Genomic DNA, 22,099 nt, shown 5'->3' on the forward strand with positions numbered 1-22,099 from the left:
AAAAGCTTTCACATGACTGTCGGCCGAAAAATGGTAAAATTATAGCTGTCTAAATATGGCAATGCAAAAAAACCCCTAGTTTTTCGAAAAAAAAGTGTCTTAGTAACTCTGCTGCCTCATCATAGTGAATGGATCCCTTGCGGGTTTCATCTGTCACATCACTCGTAGATTTACATGGAAACCCCAAAGTGCTCAGCGTAGAGCAACTAATAATTGTGATCCTAAATGTTCACGAGTCATATCAAATTTTACCACTATCATGAAGTACAGTATATCACAAAAAAAAAAAAACACTCCGAATCAGTGGGATCCATTGAAGCGTTCCAGAGTTATGACCAATGGAAAATATTGGCCTGGTCAGGAAGGTGAAAACAGGTTTCAGGGTGAAGGGGTTAAGTCTGTGGTATTACTGCATGGTGATAGCTCTGAAGTGAGTGGATGCAGCAGGCTACATTAGTAGCCTTTATTAACATGACAAGGGATCTTAGGATCAACTAAGACAATGAGGAAGGGAAAGTGAATGCATAAAATTCTGGCAAAAAAAACAGGATTTTAATGCTGATCTAAAAGGTTATTCAAAGTCAGCCATTCACTGCTGATGCAGAAGTTTGGGCTACAGAAACAGCTGAGCGCGGCTGTGCTAGTCTATAACTCCTGTAGAATTGGAGACATGGAAATATCATGACACAACCTCTTTAGGTATTGATACTCCAGTCTCAGAAATGAAACTATATAACCACCAAGAATGACTCCAAAATTGAAAAATATAATATACTAAAACACAAACTATGACTTTATTTTATTAGCGAAAATGGACAAATAACATGTCTAAATAAATATACAAAACATAAACAAGATAACAAAAACTTTTTTTTTTGCTTAGCTGATTGAAAAAGAAATATTGAAGTCCTAAAAACATAAATAGACATTTCTATGAGTCAGGCTCTATGTGTGGTCTTTGTGCAACCATATATATATATAAATCATCTGTATGGAGTGGATCATTGTGATATGGACATGTGCGGAACGTGCACATAACAGAACCAGCACATGCTACAGGAAAGTGCATAAAAAAGTAATATGAAGGGTAGAACAAGCAGCACATGAGATAAAGTGTCAAACAACAGAACACTAAACACTGTTAGAACTCACTAGTTTATTAAACGCACAATAAAATAAAGATAAGTGAGAAGTTGGCCTTTATATGTATGAGAGCAGACAAAGGAAGGAGAGGTCAATCGGATACAGTGGGGAAAATAAGTATTTGATGCACTGTCGATTTTGCAAGTTTTCCCGCCTACAAGAATAGAGGTCTGTAATTTTTATCACAGGTACACTTCAACTGTGAGAGACAGAATCTAAAAATAAAAAACAGAAAATCCCATTGTATGATTTAAATAATGAAATTACATTTTATTGCATGAAATAAGTATTTGATCACTTATCAACCAGCAAGAATTCTGGCTCTCACAAACCTGTTAATTTTTCTTTAAGTCCTCCAACTCTGCACTCGTTACCTGTATTAATTGCACCTGTATGAACTTGTTACTTGTATAAAAGACATCTGTCCACGCATAATTACACTCTAATCTCTCCACTATGGTCAAGACCAAAGAGCTGTCTAAGGATACCAGGGACAAAATTGCTGACCTGCACAAGGCTGGGATGGGCTACAGAACAATAGGCAAGCAGCTTGATGAGAATGCAACAACTGTTGGCATAATTATTAGTAAATTGATGAAACACAAGATCATGATGGATTAAAAGCCTGCGGGGCATTCAAAGCCCCCGGCTTATGCCAGCACATGTCAAGGCCTGTTTGAAGTTCGCCAATGACCGTCTCGATGATCCAAAGTTGGCATGGAAGAAGGTCATGTGGTCAGATGAGACCAAAATAGAACTTTTTCGTATCAACTCCACTAGCCGTGTTTGGAGAAAGGAGGAGTACAACCCCAAGAACACCGTCCCAACCATGAAGCATGGTGGGGGAAACCTCATACCTTGGGTGAGCTTTTCTGCAAAGGCGACAGGAAAACTGCACAGTATTGAAGGGAGGATGAGGTCATGCATCACGAGATTTCAGCCAACAACTTCCTTCCATCAGAAAGAGCATTGAAGGTGGGTCGTGGCTGGGTTTTCTAGCATGACAATGATCCGAAACACACAGCCAGGGCAAGTAAAGAGTGGCTCCGTATGAAGCATTTCAAGGACCTGGAGTCGCCTATCCAGCCTCCAGACCTCAACCCAATAGAAAATATTTGGAGGGAGCTGAAACTCAATGTTGCCCAGCGACAACCTCAAAACCTGAAAGATCTGTAAGGAGGAGTGAGCCAAAATCCCTGCTGCAGTCTGTGCAAATTTGGTCAAGAAATACAGGAAATGTCTGACCTCTGAAATTGCAAAAAAAGGTTTCTGTACCAAACATTAAGTTCTGTTTTTCTATTGTGTCAAACACTTATTGCATGCAATAAAATGGAAATTGTCTGATTTTTACATGTGACTTTCTGGATATTTTTTTTTTTCAAAGATTCTGTCTCACAGTTGAAGTGTACAAAAAGTGTACCTACGATAAAAATTACAGACCTCTCCATTCTTTGTGGGGGAGGGGGGAAACTTGCAAAATTGGCAGTGTATTAAATACTTATTTATCCCACTGTACCAGCGATCACTGTTCGGAGTGGGTTAAACCAAGATCTGATTGGCGGACACTTCCCCGATATGCGTCTGCTCAGGTTTCTATGCAGTAGGCCGGCTGTCTGCGCCACAGTTTAAGGAGTGTAGAACGGAGTGTCGTGATGCATAAAACACATGACAGAACAAGCAACAGGAACAAAACTACTCAAAATACAACTTCAGATGTGCTGCACTTAATGTGAATAGACCCTGTTATATGTATGTGCGCTTAACGGTTCACTTCAAAAGGCAATTAAAAACGGGACATTTTGGGGATATGCAACCCAAAAATGTCGAGAATGCAGATAGCAACACTGTCTTCTTCTTTAGAATGACTCCCTAACCTATGTAGTTAAAAATACACTTTTCAAGATCCAGCGATAAATATTTTCAGGTAAATCACAAGTGAATTCCTCCTATATGTCTCTCTCTCTCTATATATATATTTGAATATGAATTAAAGCATATCAGTGATATAAGCCATTCTGTGGCCAAAAGCGACCAACAGTCAGACACGTAGGAGCGACAGGTCACCAAGAACAGGTTTGGAATCTGACAAATGACAGCTTAAACATTTTTTTTTGGTTGCTGATAATTCAGACACACAAGCTACACAGGCAGTTTTTGGTAAAACATCCATATGCAGAGAGGATCAGTCACCTCTCCGGACAGGTCCGTGTTCGTACACAATGGTAATCCCCATAGAATAACGATACTGGAACATCTTTTGTTATAGGCGAACGCCGTCCTCTGCTATCCCCCTAGAAACGTATGAATAAATTGACAACTTGGTGTTACCATTTCTTTGCTAAATGGGTGTGCACTGGAGGCTGCCACTGATTGGACAGACTGAGGACACACCCACAACTGTCACCGCCCACTTCATACATTTCTAGGAGTAACTAGATGATCCAGAGGGATCCCTTATGTGGAATACAATTTTAAGAAGAGAGATGTCAGGAGAGCCGACAAGTCCTCTATATAAGGCCATTTTGGTCAGGATTGTGCATCAGTATTTGTAAGTCATAATCAATGTATCACCACAGAAGGGGTGCAAATATATATACTTTTAAAATGTATAAAATCTTTCTAATGTTTAGGCTACACGCCTGATCGTACAAATACTGACTGAAGTACGTCCATCTGAAAGTGGCTTTAGTAGGACAGTAATCTATATGGACAACTTTGGATCGCATAACCAAAAACTCTTCTGTGGCATTTATGCCTTAGGACGCGCTCTCATCAACACGGATTAAGGCCACAAACTGAGGTCATTGTATATCGCACATTTTACACACTCAATCCTTTGAGAACTACGTTTATCCTATGACAAATTAAAATTACCTAATCTGATCAATATTAAACGATATTTGTAAATCCTTTCAGCCTGTCTGAGGCACATTCAGAGATGAGCTCACCGTCCATTCCAAGAAATGACGGAGCTTCTCCTTGACATTTACTAAAAACTGATAATATAAGCCATTGCTCTAGGAATGCTTTAAGGCAGATGATGGAAGCCTGTATAATTCATGTCCTATTACTACTGCGTCTCCAGCGCTACTAATTGTGTACGGTGTATAAAAACTCTTTCCTCTCATAAGTGCTTCTGGATGTTAAAGGCACTTGGACGATGTTCCACATTACTTATAGCAATGTGATCACCAACCATGGTGACCAGGAACAGTACGGTCCATATAAATGTGGCAAAAAATGCTTAAATGATAAGAAATGGCTTTCCTCGAGGAGAAAAAAAAAACTCCCTGAAAGCATGGTTATAAAAATTCAGGAGTCGTCTTCCCTAACATATGGCAAATTAAATATTCTCCAGTATCCAGTCATCATTAGAAATAGGAGGTACGGAGAGAGTGAGGTTTCCTTCAGAGTCCTCCCTGACACCTTTATGGAGGACACCGGCTTCTTGATAATACTCTTCCTCTTCATCAAAATATCCGTTTTCCATGGCGTATGTGCAGTCTGCACTGGAGGCGGCCTGGCACGCGCCTTTATATTCCTGGATGGATTCATACAGTGAGTAGAGCTGACACAGGAGAGACATGTCAAGTTGTCTTAGCCCGACCTGGGAATACAGAAGAAAGCAGCTTATAACCTGCACAGCATGAGGCTCACAATACAGTCATTACCTGCGGGGCACAATATCTTATTGCTCTCACAAAGTCTCCAGGTATTTATGTTTTCTTAATAAGATTTGTGATCACCACTGTTGTGTGTCATGGGCTTTTGTGAATTTTTATACAACTTACACAAAAAGGAAGGAATTCAGCAAATGTTTTTTGTGGCTTCAGAAAATTGTGCATTTTTTCACAACTTGCAGTTACGCAAAATGTTATGATGTATGTTGGCCCCACAACGTTTCCAAGAAATGCTGCTTATGTTATCACATCCACTAATACTTTACTCACGCACTGACAACACAAAAATAAATCGATATTGATGCTTTCCCTGGAGAACAGTTTTATCCTGGCCTCCATTTATCTCAAAAGTTCTTCACCGCCACCCACATCTAACAGACAGCCACATGAATAATTCACATACTGACCATTTTGGTCTCGTCTGCATTAAATGCTAAAAGATTAATATACAACGGTCTCCTGAAATATCTAATCAATTGTGACAGCTCTTTGAGAATGCATCGCTGTCTGAACAGATCCAAATATACCATTATGTACTTTCCAAGCGCCATCATATAGCCTCCATTGCTTAGCAATCTTCTTTCCATGTACTGAACTGCATATCCTTAGGGAGCAGTCAGATGGCCATATAACATGGCCGAGTGCTCTCTGAAGTGTCATTGGATTGCACTTAGCCCAATGCGATTTTCTCATGCCAATTCAGCAGAAGAAAATCACGGCATCCGATGATCGGATCACACACACCCATACAAGTCTGTGGGTACGCGTGAAATATCGGACTACACTTGGATGTCACCCCAGTGCAGTCTGATGTACGCTCACAGAGACAATGGAGAAGATGGAGAAATTACGTTCTCCATCTTCTCCACACGTGTGCTGCGATTTTCTCATGTGAGAGAATTGGATCACACTCGGCTCAATCTCTGGTAAAGTTTGAGTCGAGTGTCATTAGGAGAATCGGCCCGACTCTTTCGCATGAGAAAGTAGATGCCCGTGTGACCCCGGGACCTTATCCAGATCTGTTGACATCTGCAATGAGAATCTCCATTGCTGTTATTGTCTTTTGGCAGTGATAGCAGCACATGCAACTCCTTCCTAGTTAAGCCTACGCCTTAAAATGTATCTACATTTAACCTTACTCGCCAAATCGGACATTGCGTGCAGAAGAAACTACGGCATGCTGGGTTGTAGAGGCAATGGTACTGCATCCAGATAGAATCATTAATGGATCCTGTACTATAATAAGACCTATGCTTGATGCTCTCTGAACGTTGTACAGATTCACAGAGGGCAATGGCATCTCTCTCCAGGTCCAATATCAGACTGGGCAAGAAAACTTATGTAGAGGAACACACATGCAGCTTTGTAGCATCTGAAAGGCTGATTACACTCTGCTATACAATCCTGTAAAAAAAACAACCCAAAAACGTATTCCAGGCTAATAAGGTTTTCAAGGGGTTTTTAGTATTCCATTGCACCTATGCCTGGTACTGCAGTTCAGTCCCAAGGGCAGAGTAGCAGGTCCAGTCACTAGGGAGCGGTGACAAACTACAAAAAGGCTACAGCTGTCATAAGAAGCAAAAGCTCCTTAAAGCGAACCTGGCAGCAGGATTTTGCTAAGTAAACTACAAACACTGTCACGTTGCCACTGATTAAAATGATATCTGGGGTGAATAAATCCGTCTTGTGGTTCTTGTATAATAGTGTTAGGCTGTGTGCACACGTTCAGGATTATTCGTGTTTTTTCGCGATAAAAATGCTTAAAAAACGCATACATTAAGCATTCCATCATTTTTAATGCATTCTGCAATTTTTGTGCACATGATGCGTTTTTTTTTTCCACAAAAAAAACGCATCGCGGTAAAAAACGCAGCATGTTCATTAATTTTGTGGATTTTCGCGTTTTTCCCGCTATTTAATGCATTGGGAAGCTCCGGGAAAAAAAACGCACAAAAAAAACGCGTCAAAAACCGCATGCGGATTTCCGGCAGAAAAAGTCCGGTTTTGTTTAGGAAAATTCTGCAGAAAATCCTGAACGTGTGCACATAGCCTTAGAAGTTTTCAGTTAATGATATGCCCGTGCTCCGGGCGGGACTATAGGCAGAATCTTATCTTCCTGCTCTAAGCCTGACAAACCAAGGAAAGACCTGCAGGGGCCACAGGCCGCCCGAAGCACAAACAGCCTGTCTTTATGATGAGGAACAGGTTTGTGCTTCGGGGCGGCTTTACTGTAGAGATACAGCCAGAGGTTGAGAGGTCACATCACTACTTAATATCTGTTCAACATAACTGTATTAGAGGAAGCTGACCTGTTAAAACATTTTTCTTGGAGAGACATTCCTTTATTGGAACTGACGAGCTGTATAAGACACTCGCCCTGCACATCGCTTGTGAGATGGAACATGAACCACTCTGATATATTATGGAGCTGCCAGTTAAGTAACTCTCTGATACATTCTTAATATCCACATTACAAGAAGAGTACTTGCAGGACTACGCAGAACTGAAATTATCCATTAAATGCATATGGATATGGGGCAATTGATAGGCTTGCAATTCCCAACCTCTCAAGTGGGCGATTATATGCTTTGAAAACCAAAAAGGATGCTTAGGCAATGTAGGGTTAATGTGTGTTCTTAAAGAGGTTTGCATTAATTATGATTGACGGTGTGTCGTTAGGTGGTCAGTCAGTTTTTCTTTAATAAGGCATAGCACCACACTCACCTGTACTGGGTCCTGCAGAAAAGCCACACTTACAATACAGTGTTAACATATTCTAGGGATGGCGAGAGAGAACAATGAACCACAAGTGGACACCGATCTGTGACTATAGATTAGCCACAGCGCTTACAGGGATTCTGGGATAGTCTGAGACACACCCGTCTCATCATTGGCTCAGACTGCTGCTCTGTCCCCTCCTCCATCCAGCCTGGCCTATTTCATTGGCTGAGTAAATACACAAGCGGACGTAGAGGTCAGTGAACCCACTGCAGATTTCTGGTAAATCAAGGCGAGAATGATTATAAAGAGAAGATTGCTAAATTGGTGAGAAAACTGAAATTCGAATTGCAATAGTCATACATATGCTGAGGAAAATAGGCCTTAGTAAGGAGTATGGAGAAACACTTTAAGATTCATAATGTAATAAGTACAGTGCATGTTACAGAAATACATCTAATAAATTATACTTTTGAACAAAACAATACACTGCTAAAAAAAAATAAAATAAAGGGAATACTAAAATCCCACATCCTAGATATCACTGAATGAAATATTTCAGTTGCAAATCTTTATTCATTACATAGTGGAATGTGTTGAGAACAATAAAACATAAAAATGATCAATGTAATTCAATATTAGTATCCCGTGGAGGTCTGGATTTGGAATGAAACTCAAAATAAAAGTCGAAAATCAAATTACAGGCTGGTCTAACTTCAATGGAAATGCCTCAACACAAGGAAGTGATGCTCAGTAGTGTGTGTGGCCTCCACGTGCCTGTATGACCTCCCTACAATGCCTGGGCACGCTCCTGATGAGGTGGCTGATGGTCTCCTGAGGGATCTCCTCCCAGACATGGACTAAAGCATCCGCCAACTCCTGGACAGTTTGTGGTGCAACGTGACGGATGGTGATGGATGGTCTGTGGTGGATGGTGCGAGACATGATGTCTCAGATGTGTTCAATTGGATTCATGTCTGGGGAACGGGCGGGCCAGTCCATAACTTCAATGCCTTCATCTTTCAGGAACTGCTGACACTTCAGCCACATGAGGTCTGGCATTTTTCCGGCATTAGGAGGAACCCAGGGCCAACCGCACCAGCATATGGTCTCACAAGGGGTCTGAGGATCTCATCTCGATACCTAATGGCAGTCAGGCTATCTCTGACGAGCACATGAAGGGCTGTGTGGCCCTCCAAAGAAATGCCACCCCACACCATTACTTACCCACTGCCAAACCGGTCATGCTAAAGGATGTTGCAGGCAGCAGATCGCTCTCCACGGCGTCTCCAGACTCTTGTCACATGTGCTCAGTGTGAACCCGCTTTCATCTGTGAAGAGCACAGGATGCCAATGGCGAATTTGCCAATCCCGATGTTCTGTGGCAAATGCCAAGCATCCTGCACGGTGTTGGGCTGTGAGCACAACCCCCATTTGTGGACGTCAGGCACTCCGACCATCCCCATGGAGTCGGTTTCTAACCGTTTGTGCAGACACAAGCACATTTGGGGCCTGCTGGAGGTCATTTTGCAGGGCTCTGGCAGTGCTCCTCATGTTCCTCCTTGCACAAAGGCTGAGGTAGTGGTCCTGCTGCTGGGTTGTTGCCCTCCTACGGCCCCCTCCACGTCTCCTGGTGTACTGGCCTGTCTTCTGGTAGCGCCTCCAGCCTCTACGCTGACAGACACAGCAAACTTTCTTGCCACAGCTCGCAATGATATGCCATCCTGGATGAGCAGCAATACCTGAGCCACTTGTGTGGGTTGTATAGTCTGTCTCCTGCTACCACGAGTTTGAAAGCACAACCAACATTCAAAAATGACCAAAACAACAGCCAGAAAGCATTGGTACTGAGATGTGGTCTGTGGTCCTCACCTGCAGAACCACTCCTTTATTGAGTGTGTCTTGATAATTGCCAATAATTTCCATCTGTTTATTCCATTTGCACAACAGCATGTGAAATTGATTGTCAAACAGTGTTTCTTTCTAAGTGGACAGTTTGATTTCACAGAAGTTTGATTTACTTGGAGTTAAATTCTGTTGTTTAAGTGTTCCCTTTATTTTTTTGAGCAGTGTGTATATATCCATCATTCAATGATGCAGGACATGATATATGGGTAGTCTCATGCCTTGCCTAAACATAATATCCTAAAGACTACAAAAACAAATTGACAATAGCAGACATATCCTACTATTTAACCAGCTGAATGGTAAAACAATTAGATTATGTATTCTACGGATATCCTATAGTTTTACTGAAAGCGGCTCACTTAACTTTCACAATGGATCCAAGCAGGAACTCTGGGGAGAAAACGTGCAACTTCTCCCAATGAAATCCCTACACAGGATGCCAGGGAGGATTCCTTCACAGCCCAAATACCCACATCTATTAACACTGTGCCGCTATAAAACTGCACAATGGTTGCCCTGATGAATGCCTACCTTCTGGCAGATTTCACAGTATGATACAAGAAAATAGCCAGATTGTTAATTATACTCAATTAAGTATGGGGATTTTAATGAGCCATGTGCAATGAATGCATCATTCTTATCTGCCAAATTATAAGGGTGGCACTTTGCTATACTGAGCGGTTAAAGACCTGGCACATATGCTCTTAATGTTATAATGAGGGCCCAAGTATAAAAATAGCAGATCCTGTTTCTCAATCTTCTTACCCTACCTAAGTCTCTGGCCCTGGGCTGACAGCAGTCAGCAAACAATAGAGCTACCTTCACTTTAATGATTCATATGTCCTCGTGATCCATAATACAAGGGGCTAGGCCTCATAGGACTTACTATTTCAGGTTAAGCCCTTTATCCCACTAAATTATTATACTCTGAGGATGATCGGAAAACCGCAAAAGGCACAAAAGTATAAGAATGAGGATTACACAGAACGGAACAAAAGAAACATTTATACTTAATGGCCCAAACAAACACAATGAAACGCCTCCTCCGAGACAACTACAATCTAATGCAGCACTCCGACAAGTAGTCATTGGCAAAACAAGTCTTCTACCAAGATTCACATGACAAAGTGTAAACTCCAACATGGAGTGTGTTCACATGTAGCAGAAATCTGTTACTTTCCCAATTCTTGTTGACTCAGTTGTAGACATGTGATAAGTCATTCATCAGGCTCAGCTCCTTTTGTTAGGCTGTAACGCCCACCTGTAGGGGGCTAGAGGACAGGTGGTCAGAGTTGTGATTGAACGGTGTCCTAAAGCCCATATATATATATATATATATATATATATATATAAAGCTGCATTAACACAGCCTCATGAAGGCCATTGTATAGCCTGTTTAGGCAGGCTGGCCGTGCGTCAACGTGTATGGACCAGTTGCAAATACGATCATTCTATGAGCATATAATATCAATTGTTCTAGGCAGCACATGTTCCATTTACCTAGGACGATGTGCCGCCGAGAACGATGATTTTTAAGAAAACTTAAAAATCACTTCAAGCAATTAGCGAGCGCTTGGATCATTTGTCGGGTTTTGGCAACCTGCTTGGACAGGCCGAATATCAGGATATGTGAGTCCCTAGGAAAGCTCGCTCCTGTTAACTGCCCAGTGTAAAATCAAACTACTAAGTCATCAAAAATATGATATACGATGGCAAATAAGTATTTACATTTCACACAAATCGTGTAATAAATCGGTCATTTAGTTGCTACATATATTGTATTCACCCATGTAAATGTCAGATTACTGATAATGTAAGAGTGGGAAAGGCATTGGAAAGAATGTTAAAGATTTTGCAGTAGACCGCCTTTAGCGCCCCTTTTGCCTCTCGTGCATTTTGCGTCTTTACAAGCCTTTGTTTGCGACAATTATACAATTGAGGCAGTCTATACACTGGTGGAGGTAGTGCTTGCTCAAAGTTTAGCAAAAACTGCGCCTTGGATACAACATACTTCAGCATCTTGTGTATAAAGAGCAGAGGAGTCGCTGTAACTGATCAACTTGTAGAACACCGACCCCGATTCCTCATGATTTCCCATCCCAGCCTTCACGAGGAGGTGCAGTGCGAGGAGCCCGATTTATTAACAGGCCCATGCCTCAATGAATCAGGTGAGACGTGGAGCGGTGTGTTGCTCCATGCACCTTCTGATGGACTGGAGTAAGATTTGTGGCGTAAAGTATGCCACAACTTGCTATGAATTTGACATGGGGAATTACACCCCCCGCCCTGCCGTAGCGCCGTTCACTTCATCAGAGCTGGGTGTCAATGCCAAAAGTCATGACATTTTTGTGCAGCCAAAAATTTGTGACTTTTCAAAGCTTTTTCCGATAGTTCTCTGACGTAAAAGGTTTGATGAATCTGGCCCATAGCTCTGTTCAAATTTTGAGCCAAGCTTGACCAACCAATCACAGATATCACGGCTACAAATAATTAGAAAGCTGCATTTGCAAAAGCAATATTGGTAAATGAGCAATTTCCATTTGCTTTACATAATGAGCAAGAAATGATAATTTTTTGCTCACAATTTCATCGGCGAATAAGTATTTTTTGGACATATAAAGTGGTCACTCACCCCACTTGTACAACACAATTATCGAGCACAGTAAGTCATAAGCGTTTGATTCTTAATGATTAACTCCTTCACTAAAAAATGGGCCGTAGAGAAAACAGTAGTTTGACAATAAATGGCTTCACCCAACCACTAGCCAAGAGTGGAGAAAAAGTTTTAGTGTTATCATTCATATTCTCTGAAAAAAGGCCACTTATGGGCAGGGTTTGCATGAACCCTGTCCCCTTCGGACCCATGAGTCCTGGGAAATCTGGGACAGTGGACAAACATGATGGCTGCATCTAATGTATGCTTCGAGAGTGTGAATACTTAGCTGGAGACTTCTAACAAGTCCAGACAAGACATTTGTCTCTTAATGCTTTCCATGACCTATCTTACAGTAGATCGGCTGAATACGTTACATGATCTGAATATTCTTATATACATAAGTCATACAGGAGACACCAACACTGCTGCAGTGTTTGACAGCACGTCTGCCATATAACAGAAGGAGGTGTCGGAAATTCTGACAACTTGCACTGTAATGATGAGTATGCACGACACTATGAGTAACTGTCCTTTTATTATTACGGTAATTACCGTTCTCACAAAGGCGGAATTGGTGCGAATCTATCTGCACAACTCTGTCCTTGACCACGTCATTAGTCTGTTGTCACTGAGAATCGCCCCGTACTTCCCGGCATCTACTGCCATTGCACGTGACGTTTTTTCAGGTCAGCTAATAAAAAAAAAAAAAATAGCAGTGGATGCAGGGAGATAAGAGGCGGTTCTCAGGGCACCAGTCCACCACAGATTACAGAAGTGGCCGATGGACTAGGTTGTATTAAATGATTCGCACCAACTCTACAGAGGACACTTTTTAGACTGCATACAAAAGGGTTAACTCACCATTTCTTTCCTAAGTAAAGCCAGCGCTGCATCTAAGTTTGGTGGCTTTGGATGAGCTTGAGAGCCTCCACTTGAACCTCCGCGGCTTAGGTCATCTTGAATGCGGGATTTCTGTGCGTACACTCTCTCCAGGTCTCGCCAGCCTGACCCTCCACTTGAGTTTAGCAGCCCACTGAGGCTCTTTGGCAGTGGAGGCAACCCCTCCATGCAAGGGGTCAGCGGAGTGACAGCTGTGTGGGACCCACTCATCACTCAGCAGGAACGGAGCCAAATATTCCTCCTAAAGAATTACAAACATGTTACATCTATTAGAAGAATTGCAATGATGATCCCGGTCATTGGCATTACCAGGCAACTAAGAAGGCGCCATGCAACCGGCAATGCCCCGGGGGCTCAGACAGGCTTCTAAAATAACTGCTCAGGGTTTCTCTGACAACTGTGATAGTCTATGCACCTGAAAGGACGAGCTGAATGAGGGCGAGTTCATACAAATCATTATCTTACACTCCGGATGAAGCCATCACAAACTTAACATGTTGTGCATCTGGATTGTGTCGGTGTTAATCCCTCCTAATCTCCTGATGGCCTGGCATAGACTTCAGACTCTGCCCCTAGAGAGGACTCTCCCAGTCACACAGATTTACAGCCAGCGCATTGGTGAATAATGAGAATAGCTGGGCACTTTGGATGCCACATTGGGTATGGCTGTAAGGCCGGGGTCACACTAGACCGTAATACGGACGAGTGCTATGCGATAAAAAATCGCATAGCACTCGGCACAATGTTAATCTATGGTGCAGCTCCCATCATCCGATATTTTCTCCACCGTATTTCGGATCCGAGGGAACTCGCAGCCTGCTGCGATTGTCAGCGTATCTCGGCCGAGACTCGCCAATGCAAGTCTATGGGTGCGAGAAAAAATCGGATTACACACGGACCATGCGTGTGCATTGCGAGAAATACGCAGCGGTGTTCTATAGAAAAGCCGGTAATTCAATTGCCGGCTTTGCATTTCTCCTGCACAAACCCGACAGGATATGAGACATGGTTTACATACAGTAAACCATCTCATATTCCCATTTTTTTTGCATATTCCACACTACTAATGTTAGTAGTGTGTGTATGCAAAATTTCAGCGCTGTAGCTGCTGAAATAAAGGGTTAAATGGCGGAAAAAATTGGCGTGGGCTCCCGCGCAATTTTCTCCGCCAGAATGGTAAAGCCAGTGACTGAGGGCAGATATTAATAGCCAGGAGAGGGTCCATGGTTATTGGCCCCCCCGTGGCTAAAAACATCTGCCCCCAGCCACCCCAGAAAAGGCACATCTGGAAGATGCGCCTATTCTGGCACTTGGCCACTCTCTTCCCACTCCCTGTAGCGGTGGGATATGGGGTAATGAAGGGTTAATGCCACCTTGCTATTGGAAGGTGACATTAAGCCAGATTAATAATGGAGAGGCGTCAATTATGACACCTATCCATTATTAATCCTATTGTTGGAAAGGGTTAAAAAACACACACACACGATTTAAAAGTAGTTTAATGAAATAAACACAGCGGTTGTTGTAATAATTTATTGTTCTCGCAATCCATCAGGACCACCCTCGCTTGGAAAAATAATAAACGCACAAGATACATACCTTCTGGTGAACCGTCTCGTCCCACGAAGTAATCCATCTGAAGGGGTTAACTAATATTACAAGCAGGAGCCCTGCAAATGCAGCTGTGCTCCGTGCCTGTAATCCCCGGCGAATGAATGAAATGTAGGTCATTGACCTACATTTCCTTCAGTCGCGGTGAGGCGCCCTCTGCTGGATGTTCTCATGAACTGCAGCCTGGGAACTTTTTCCCACGCTCCAGGTCATATGAGGACATCCAGCAGAGGGCGCCTCACCGCGACTGAAGGAAATGTAGGTCAATGACCTACATTTCATTCATTCGCCGGGGATTACAGGCACGGAGCACAGCTGCATTTGCAGGGCTCCTGCTTGTAATATTAGTTAACCCCTTCAGATGGATTACTTCGTGGGACGAGACGGTTCACCAGAAGGTATGTATCTTGTGCGTTTATTATTTTTCCAAGCGAGGGTGGTCCTGATGGATTGCGAGAACAATAAATTATTACAACAACCGCTGTGTTTATTTCATTAAACTACTTTTAAATCATGTGTGTGTGTGTTTTTTAACCCTTTCCAACAATAGGATTAATAATGGATAGGTGTCATAATTGACGCCTCTCCATTATTAATCTGGCTTAATGTCACCTTCCAATAGCAAGGTGGCATTAACCCTTCATTACCCCATAGCCCACCGCTACAGGGAGTGGGAAGAGAGTGGCCAAGTGCCAGAATAGGCGCATCTTCCAGATGTGCCTTTTCTGGGGTGGCTGGGGGCAGATGTTTTTAGCCACGGGGGGGCCAATAACCATGGACCCTCTCCTGGCTATTAATATCTGCCCTCAGTCACTGGCTTTACCATTCTGGCGGAGAAAATTGCGCGGGAGCCCACGCCAATTTTTTCCGCCATTTAACCCTTTATTTCAGCAGCTACAGCGCTGAAATTTTGCATACACACACTACTAACATTAGTAGTGTGGAATATGCAAAAAAAATGGGGATATGAGATGGTTTACTGTATGTAAACCATGTCTCATATCCTGTCGGGTTTGTGCAGGAGAAATGAAAAGCCGGCAATTGAATTACCGGCTGTTCACAGATATCGCACTGAATGAAATATAAATACAGAATATATATATATGTGTCTCAATGATATATATATATATATATATATATATATATATATATATATATATATATATATATATATATATATATATATATATATATATATATATATACTGTATATATGTTTTCCCGAACATTTGAGCACATAAATCCATTAGATGTTGGTTTTGCAAGCTTGCGAGAAAATCTCGGCATACGGATGCCATACGGATGTCACACGGATCATTTGATGCGAGGAAATCGCATCCTCGCACTGCACACGGATCACTGTTTTTGAAACATTTGTGCGATTCTCGGCCGTGAAAAACAGACCGTTTTTTTATACGTTAAGTGTGTCCCCGGCCTAACCCACATGATATTATTGCTCCCCTCACATGGCACCGCAGCTCATCCCGGCTCCCATGGACAAACTCTTACAGTAGGCGTAATACGGGCATGTTACTGATGGAGTCAGGATGAGAGAAGCTGCTCCTACGCATTAGGTGAACGTCGCCCCCGGTAGCTGACACCAGTCAATGATATAATAGATATAAATGTTGTATGCACCACAAATGGTATCAATGAGAATAGCTCACCACACAAAAAGCCCTCACCTAGCACATACCATGGAAACATGAAAACATACAGGTCTATTTTTTTAAACACAAGGTTTTGATTTCAATACGTTTTTGCTTAAGTAAATAAAATAAAAAGAATTAAGCTAGTTTGGTATTGCTGTAATGGTACTGACCTGGAGATTCATGCCCCCGGGTCTTTTCTACCAAACAATGGATGTCTGAACAAAAACAGCATCCCCCCCCCCCCCCCCATTTTATCCCACCTGAAATATTTTTCATCTTTTTCCAACACTCCATTTGGTAAAATAAAGTGACATTAAAACTGCAGCTCCCCCCATTATAAACAAGCACTTGCATGGCCATGTTGATGGAAAAACGAGAAGTTATGATTATTGGATGTATGTAACCCCTTGTCATGTACAGCAGCATGGAACCAATGGTGCTGTAAAAATAAACACTGGAAAAAATAAAAAAAAATCACCTGGTCATTATGGAGTTAAACAATAGGTCATTTTTCTGATGAGTGGTCTTAAAGGGAATATTTAATCAAAAGATTGCTCTAATTGCCAGCCTTGGAGGGGTTGCCTTTACTGATGAGCGAACGTACTCAGATTAGGCATTAGTCGAGCACGCTCAGGTGCACGCTCGAATAATCAAGTCGCCAAGCCTGCATGTCTCATGGCTGTTCAACAGCCGCAACACATGCGGGGATGGCCTAACAAACAGACAATCCCTGCATGTGTTGCGGCTGTCTAACAGCCACGAGACATGCAGGCTTGGCAACTCGAACATATTTTTTGAGCATACCATAGACACTCTGTTAGCACTGAGCATGCTCAGATAACACTTTATCCACTCACGTTCACTCATTCCTAACTAAATTGGCCCATAGGAACATAAGGCTTTAAGATAACAGTCTATGGATGACTAACCTGTGAATTCTCTCACCACTGCTGCCTCTTTGCTGCTCCCAACAAGTCTGTATCATAGGGCATCAGTGGATGCTGCAGCCAATCAATGCCCTCAGGGTTGATACTGCAGTGCGTGGAATAAGACTACTGAGGCCAAGGATTGCTGCAGTCACATCCGGTAGACAAGACGTCCCCACTGCAGAGCTGCAAACAAAGCCTGGTGGGGAGCAGAGAGGTGCTGGAGACACAGGGAAGTCAGCAGGTCAGTAAGGGTATGTGGACATGATCAGGAATTGGCAGCGCAGGTCCGCTGTGTCCACAGCGCTGCCGGCTATTGAACGCAAGTGAAGCCGCATGCGATACCATGCAGAATCACTGCGTCCAATACATTGTACGGGTGAAATAAATAGACATGCTGCGGTCTGGAGAGACGCACCGCATGTCCGTCTCCGCGGGTGTCTCTGGACGCACAGTGCGCATGGGAAATCATGAGATCCCATCCACTATGCTGTAACATCTGGCCGCTGCGGGTTGGATGATGCACAAGTACACAACGCCCAACCTGCAGCGTTCACTGACAGTGTGCACCTACCCTAATGGCTATGCTATTTGTAAGCATTACTAGTCTGGGAGCTAATATGGCCCTGTGTAATAGTGATATTTGTTTGATCACCTCCTAATGTATTTACACATGGATGCCGTCCAGATACAATTGCTCTAGAGTCATATTGTGTGACAATACATTCTGGGGCGCTGAGAACAGCTGTGGTCATACTGGTGTATGGTTAGGCTTACACATGCATTCCGGTGATGCGGAGGAGGGCCAGATGCTGCTCCCTACAATAAAAGTATGTTTTTTGGATTTAGCTCCACTTCCTAATATTGGACATGTTAACAGAACAAGCGGCCAGCCCCCTCTGTAAACACTGGTGAATGTGCATGCCATTACAATAAGGAGAGAGAGATAAGCAGCTGCCAGAGGCCAACTCACAATGAATCTACTTCCCCTGGGAGCCGGTGATAGATGGGTGGCATTACCAATCTCTGCCCACTCGCCCCATAGAGGCCACTGTTCAGGATTACGTGCCAGCATGCCCAAGACACTCATCATCTCTGCTGCAATGGCACCGTTGGCGTACAGCCCCACTTACCAAGTATAAGATGATCGGCTGTTCTAGAACTCGCCTTTTTTTGTAATGCAGCGCTAATTAAAAGGGGCTATACAATGAAAACAAGTTATCATCTATCAATGCGATAATTTGCGGATCGGAGGCAGTCTGACCACTGGGATGGGCACCGCTTAGCAGGTTACCCCTTACAAAATAGATCAGCAGGTTGGGCATTCATTCATTTTCCATGGGGCTGCCAGGAAAAGCCGAACAGCACTCCGGAGTCCCATAGAGGATGAATGGAGCAGCGACTGAGCTTGTGCACGGTCACTCCATGCTGACGGGGATAAAAGTTCCTTGGTCTGCTGTTCGGAGTGGGCCCCAGCAGTCGGACCTCCACAATCAGCAAGCTAGCACCCGTACTTGTTTTCACCAGACAACTACTCAACTTTTTTTTTTTAGTAAATTTAGGTATTCCCCATAAAATAATTTTGGATCATGTTTTGGACCACCTTGCTGTTCGTGTTACTCCTCATATAAATTTAGGAACGACAACTGGTTGTTACCCATTCTGCCGGTCAGAGGCGAGTTCCTGCACAGCACTGATTGGACGACGTAAGCCTGTATAAGGATGACGACTGTCTCTTCACAGAGGATGCGGACTTGAACTCTAGTGCCACCTACTGGATGGAACAATCCTAAAAGTGAATATTGACCCTTTAATGAGCTTTGCCACATGACTCAGATCATTTTTGCTTTGCAGTAAGGAGGGCAACACCCCCTAAACACGTCTGCAAACTGAGATTCTAGTTTGGCTTTTATTATAAGTCATGTGGCAAAGCTAATTAAAGAGTTAATATTAACTTTTAGGATTGTTACATCTAGTAGGTGGTGTTAGAGTAACATTGCATGGCCTATAAGTCTCCTTACATCTCCACAAGGAGAAAAATTACCTCCTAGGTCCCTGTGTAGGGACACATGCCCCAATGGTAACACCAAGCTGTAACGTTATAACAGCGGAATGGCACAACGCAGTTAGGAGAAATCATGCTTCATTGCTATTTAATAGAGAATACAATGATTAACTAAAGCAGACAAGTCAGGGGGGCTCGTAAAAACCCGGGCTACAAGTGAGGAGCTGGCTGTCACACAGGGGGCCATCACACTAGTGTCGGCCTCTCCGTGGCCATGGTCAGAGGTGAAGCTGTCCCCGTAGTGAGTGATCAGTCATTTTACTCCATCTCGTGTGTATGTACAGCTCCGGCACAACTAATTGTGTGAATGACATCAGGCTGGAGATTTGCCATCTCCCCGTGAGCCGCCGTCTCCTGCACCAGCCAGGCGGGCAGACATAATTGCCTATTGCTGATCACTATGTGTCATGTATCTTCTATGGTATCTGGATGCGACGGATGCCTGTGCCACTCTGATCTAGGACCACCACAAGGATACTGCAGATCAGACAGATTAATAATGAATGGGGGTCTGTCCAGCGCTGCTACACAGCAAGCGTATGACAGCAATATTCCTGCGAGCTCGGCAGCCAGCCCGTGCCACAAGTCTGCCAGGGAAGTCATTATTCAATGGAAAACCAGCTATGGACAGCCATTCCTCAGATCAGAGGCCAATCATGGAAGGCCGGAGCACGGCTGCTTTAGGAAACCGGAGTCAGGCAGCGTATGATATAAGGGCACTAACCTCCTGGGTGGGGACAATAATGTAACATCTGGGGGGTGTCACCACTGAACACATTTATAAGAGGCAAGGACACAAGGGACTTATGAGCCCACAAGGTTGTCCAGCTGGGCCAGAGGTTGGGATCCCGAGAGTTACTTGGAACAGATAGGGGGCTGCGATAACACTAAGGTGGGCACCAATGCAACCACCCTCTCCCAAAGTGGCGCAGATGTGTAAATCATTAGCAAAGCCACTCACTGGGCACTAAAGACCCTTGGGAAGCCAGAGAGGGGCAACTATCAGGTCCGGAAAAGACAACCCTACTACGTGTGCCCTTCTGCTAATTTTACCTAGTGGACAGGAGTAGTCGACAGGACACCAAGCAAAATGGGGGCTTCATATTTATATACATATATGTCTTTACCTACAGCTAAAGCTGTGATCTCCTGCCCTGATGCCACCACATACCACGACCAGTCGCTGAGGTCACAGCAGACCAAGGGTCCCCAACCTGTGGATCGGGTGGTCTACTCCAGCGAGCACCATTCGCACATGTATTAGCATCCATGGGATGGGGGTACCCGGATTAATAAAAGGGGAAATATTACTTTAATAGGAGTCACTTATTAGGACAATATTACTTGTTAAGGGGCACTGAGGGGACAGTATTATTTGGAGGGGCACACACTTGTGCGTTCTGCAGGGTCGTCTACGACTCGTATAGAACGTGGCTGGTGGCCATCTGTCAAAGCTGAATGTGGCTCTTGAGGAAAGAAAGGTCGGGGACCCTATAATGGAGGGTACGTGGCCATGGTTTGGGGTCGCCGTTGGAATGGGCAGTCTGGGTCTGTCTGCTCCACTCACTGGACCTGACGGTTCTGGTACCGCACACAATGGCCAGTGCCCATGCAGTGTTACATGCAGCAGAGTGTGCCCCCACTCCACCCTGCCCATGTATCAGGACCCCACACAATGGACGGCACAGCGCCCGCACTCACTGCTCCTCCCGCACTCGGCGGCGGCTTTGTGTCAGATCCTCACAGTACAAGCGCCTCGTCCTCGGTGTGCGCCGGCCCTGTTACCATCCCTCTCCCGGGCACGGCTCCTGTCAGCGGCGTGTCCCGTCCACCCTCCCGGGCTGTGTGAGGAGAGCTGCTATGTGTGATGGGGGAGGGCGGCCGTGTGCTCCTCTCTGTGGCCGGGCGGGGGGTGTTGGCTGTTGGTGCAGGGAGGAGGAGGAGGAGAGCAGGGAGGAGGAGGATCTCTGTGTGTGGACTCTGTGTACATGTGGACGGTCCCCGGGACCTGCTACACAGCACCGCCCATAGACTTGTATGGCAGGAGCACCGACAGCGCCGTGAGGCTGGTACTGCTGTGTACCCGTGATGGGGGCTGTGTACCCATGGTGGGGGCTGTGTACCCATGGTGGGGGCTGTACCAGCAAAATGGGCATAGCTGCACCACAGAGCTCCCTTGTGCAGTACCCAGTGAAAACAAGGTATCGCCTAAACCTATAGATCAATGGGCTATGGACCTATACTGAGCTCCAGCTGCCAAGACCTGTGGATCGGTGCGCTCTGGCTGCTGGGCCCTAAGATTGGTGGGATTTAGCTGCTGGGACCTGTAGGTCGGTGGGATGTAGCTGCTGGGACCTGTAGGTCGGTGGGATGTAACTGCCGGGACCTGTAGGTCGGTGGGATTTAGCTGCCGGGACCTGTAGGTCGGTGGGATGTAGCTGCTGGGACCTGTAGGTCGGTGGGATTTAGCTGCCGGGACCTGTAGGTCGGTGGGATGTAGCTGCCGAGACCTGTAGGTCGGTGGGATGTAGCTGCCGGGACCTGTAGGTCGGTGGGATGTAGCTGCCGGGACCTGTAGGTCGGTGGGATGTAGCTGCCGGGACCTGTAGGTCGGTGGGATGTAGCTGCCGGGACCTGTAGGTCGGTGGGATGTAGCTGCCGGGACCTGTAGGTCGGTGGGATGTAGCTGCCGGGACCTGTAGGTCGGTGGGATGTAGCTGCCGGGACCTGTAGGTCGGTGGGATGTAGCTGCCGGGACCTGTAGGTCGGTGGGATGTAGCTGCCGGGACCTGTAGGTCGGTGGGATGTAGCTGCCGGGACCTGTAGGTCGGTGGGATGTA

The 22,099-nt window shown here is 44.6% G+C and overlaps 1 protein-coding gene across 1 annotated transcript; it reads right to left on the bottom strand.

Annotated features, from left to right (window-relative positions):
* Positions 1–767: 767 nt before the first annotated feature.
* On the bottom strand, positions 768–21,202 carry FAM89A (family with sequence similarity 89 member A). The gene is made up of 3 exons (XM_077283038.1): positions 20,961–21,202; positions 12,967–13,246; positions 768–4,750 (listed from the first exon to the last, which is right to left on the bottom strand). Exons 2-3 carry the CDS (start codon positions 13,213–13,215, stop codon positions 4,487–4,489), a joined length of 513 nt encoding a protein of 170 aa, XP_077139153.1. The 5' UTR covers positions 13,216–13,246; positions 20,961–21,202; the 3' UTR covers positions 768–4,486.
* Positions 21,203–22,099: the final 897 nt, after the last annotated feature.

The sequence above is a fragment of the Ranitomeya variabilis genome, chromosome 2 (assembly GCF_051348905.1).
Source record: "Ranitomeya variabilis isolate aRanVar5 chromosome 2, aRanVar5.hap1, whole genome shotgun sequence".
In the NCBI taxonomy this organism is placed as follows: Eukaryota; Metazoa; Chordata; class Amphibia; order Anura; family Dendrobatidae; genus Ranitomeya; species Ranitomeya variabilis.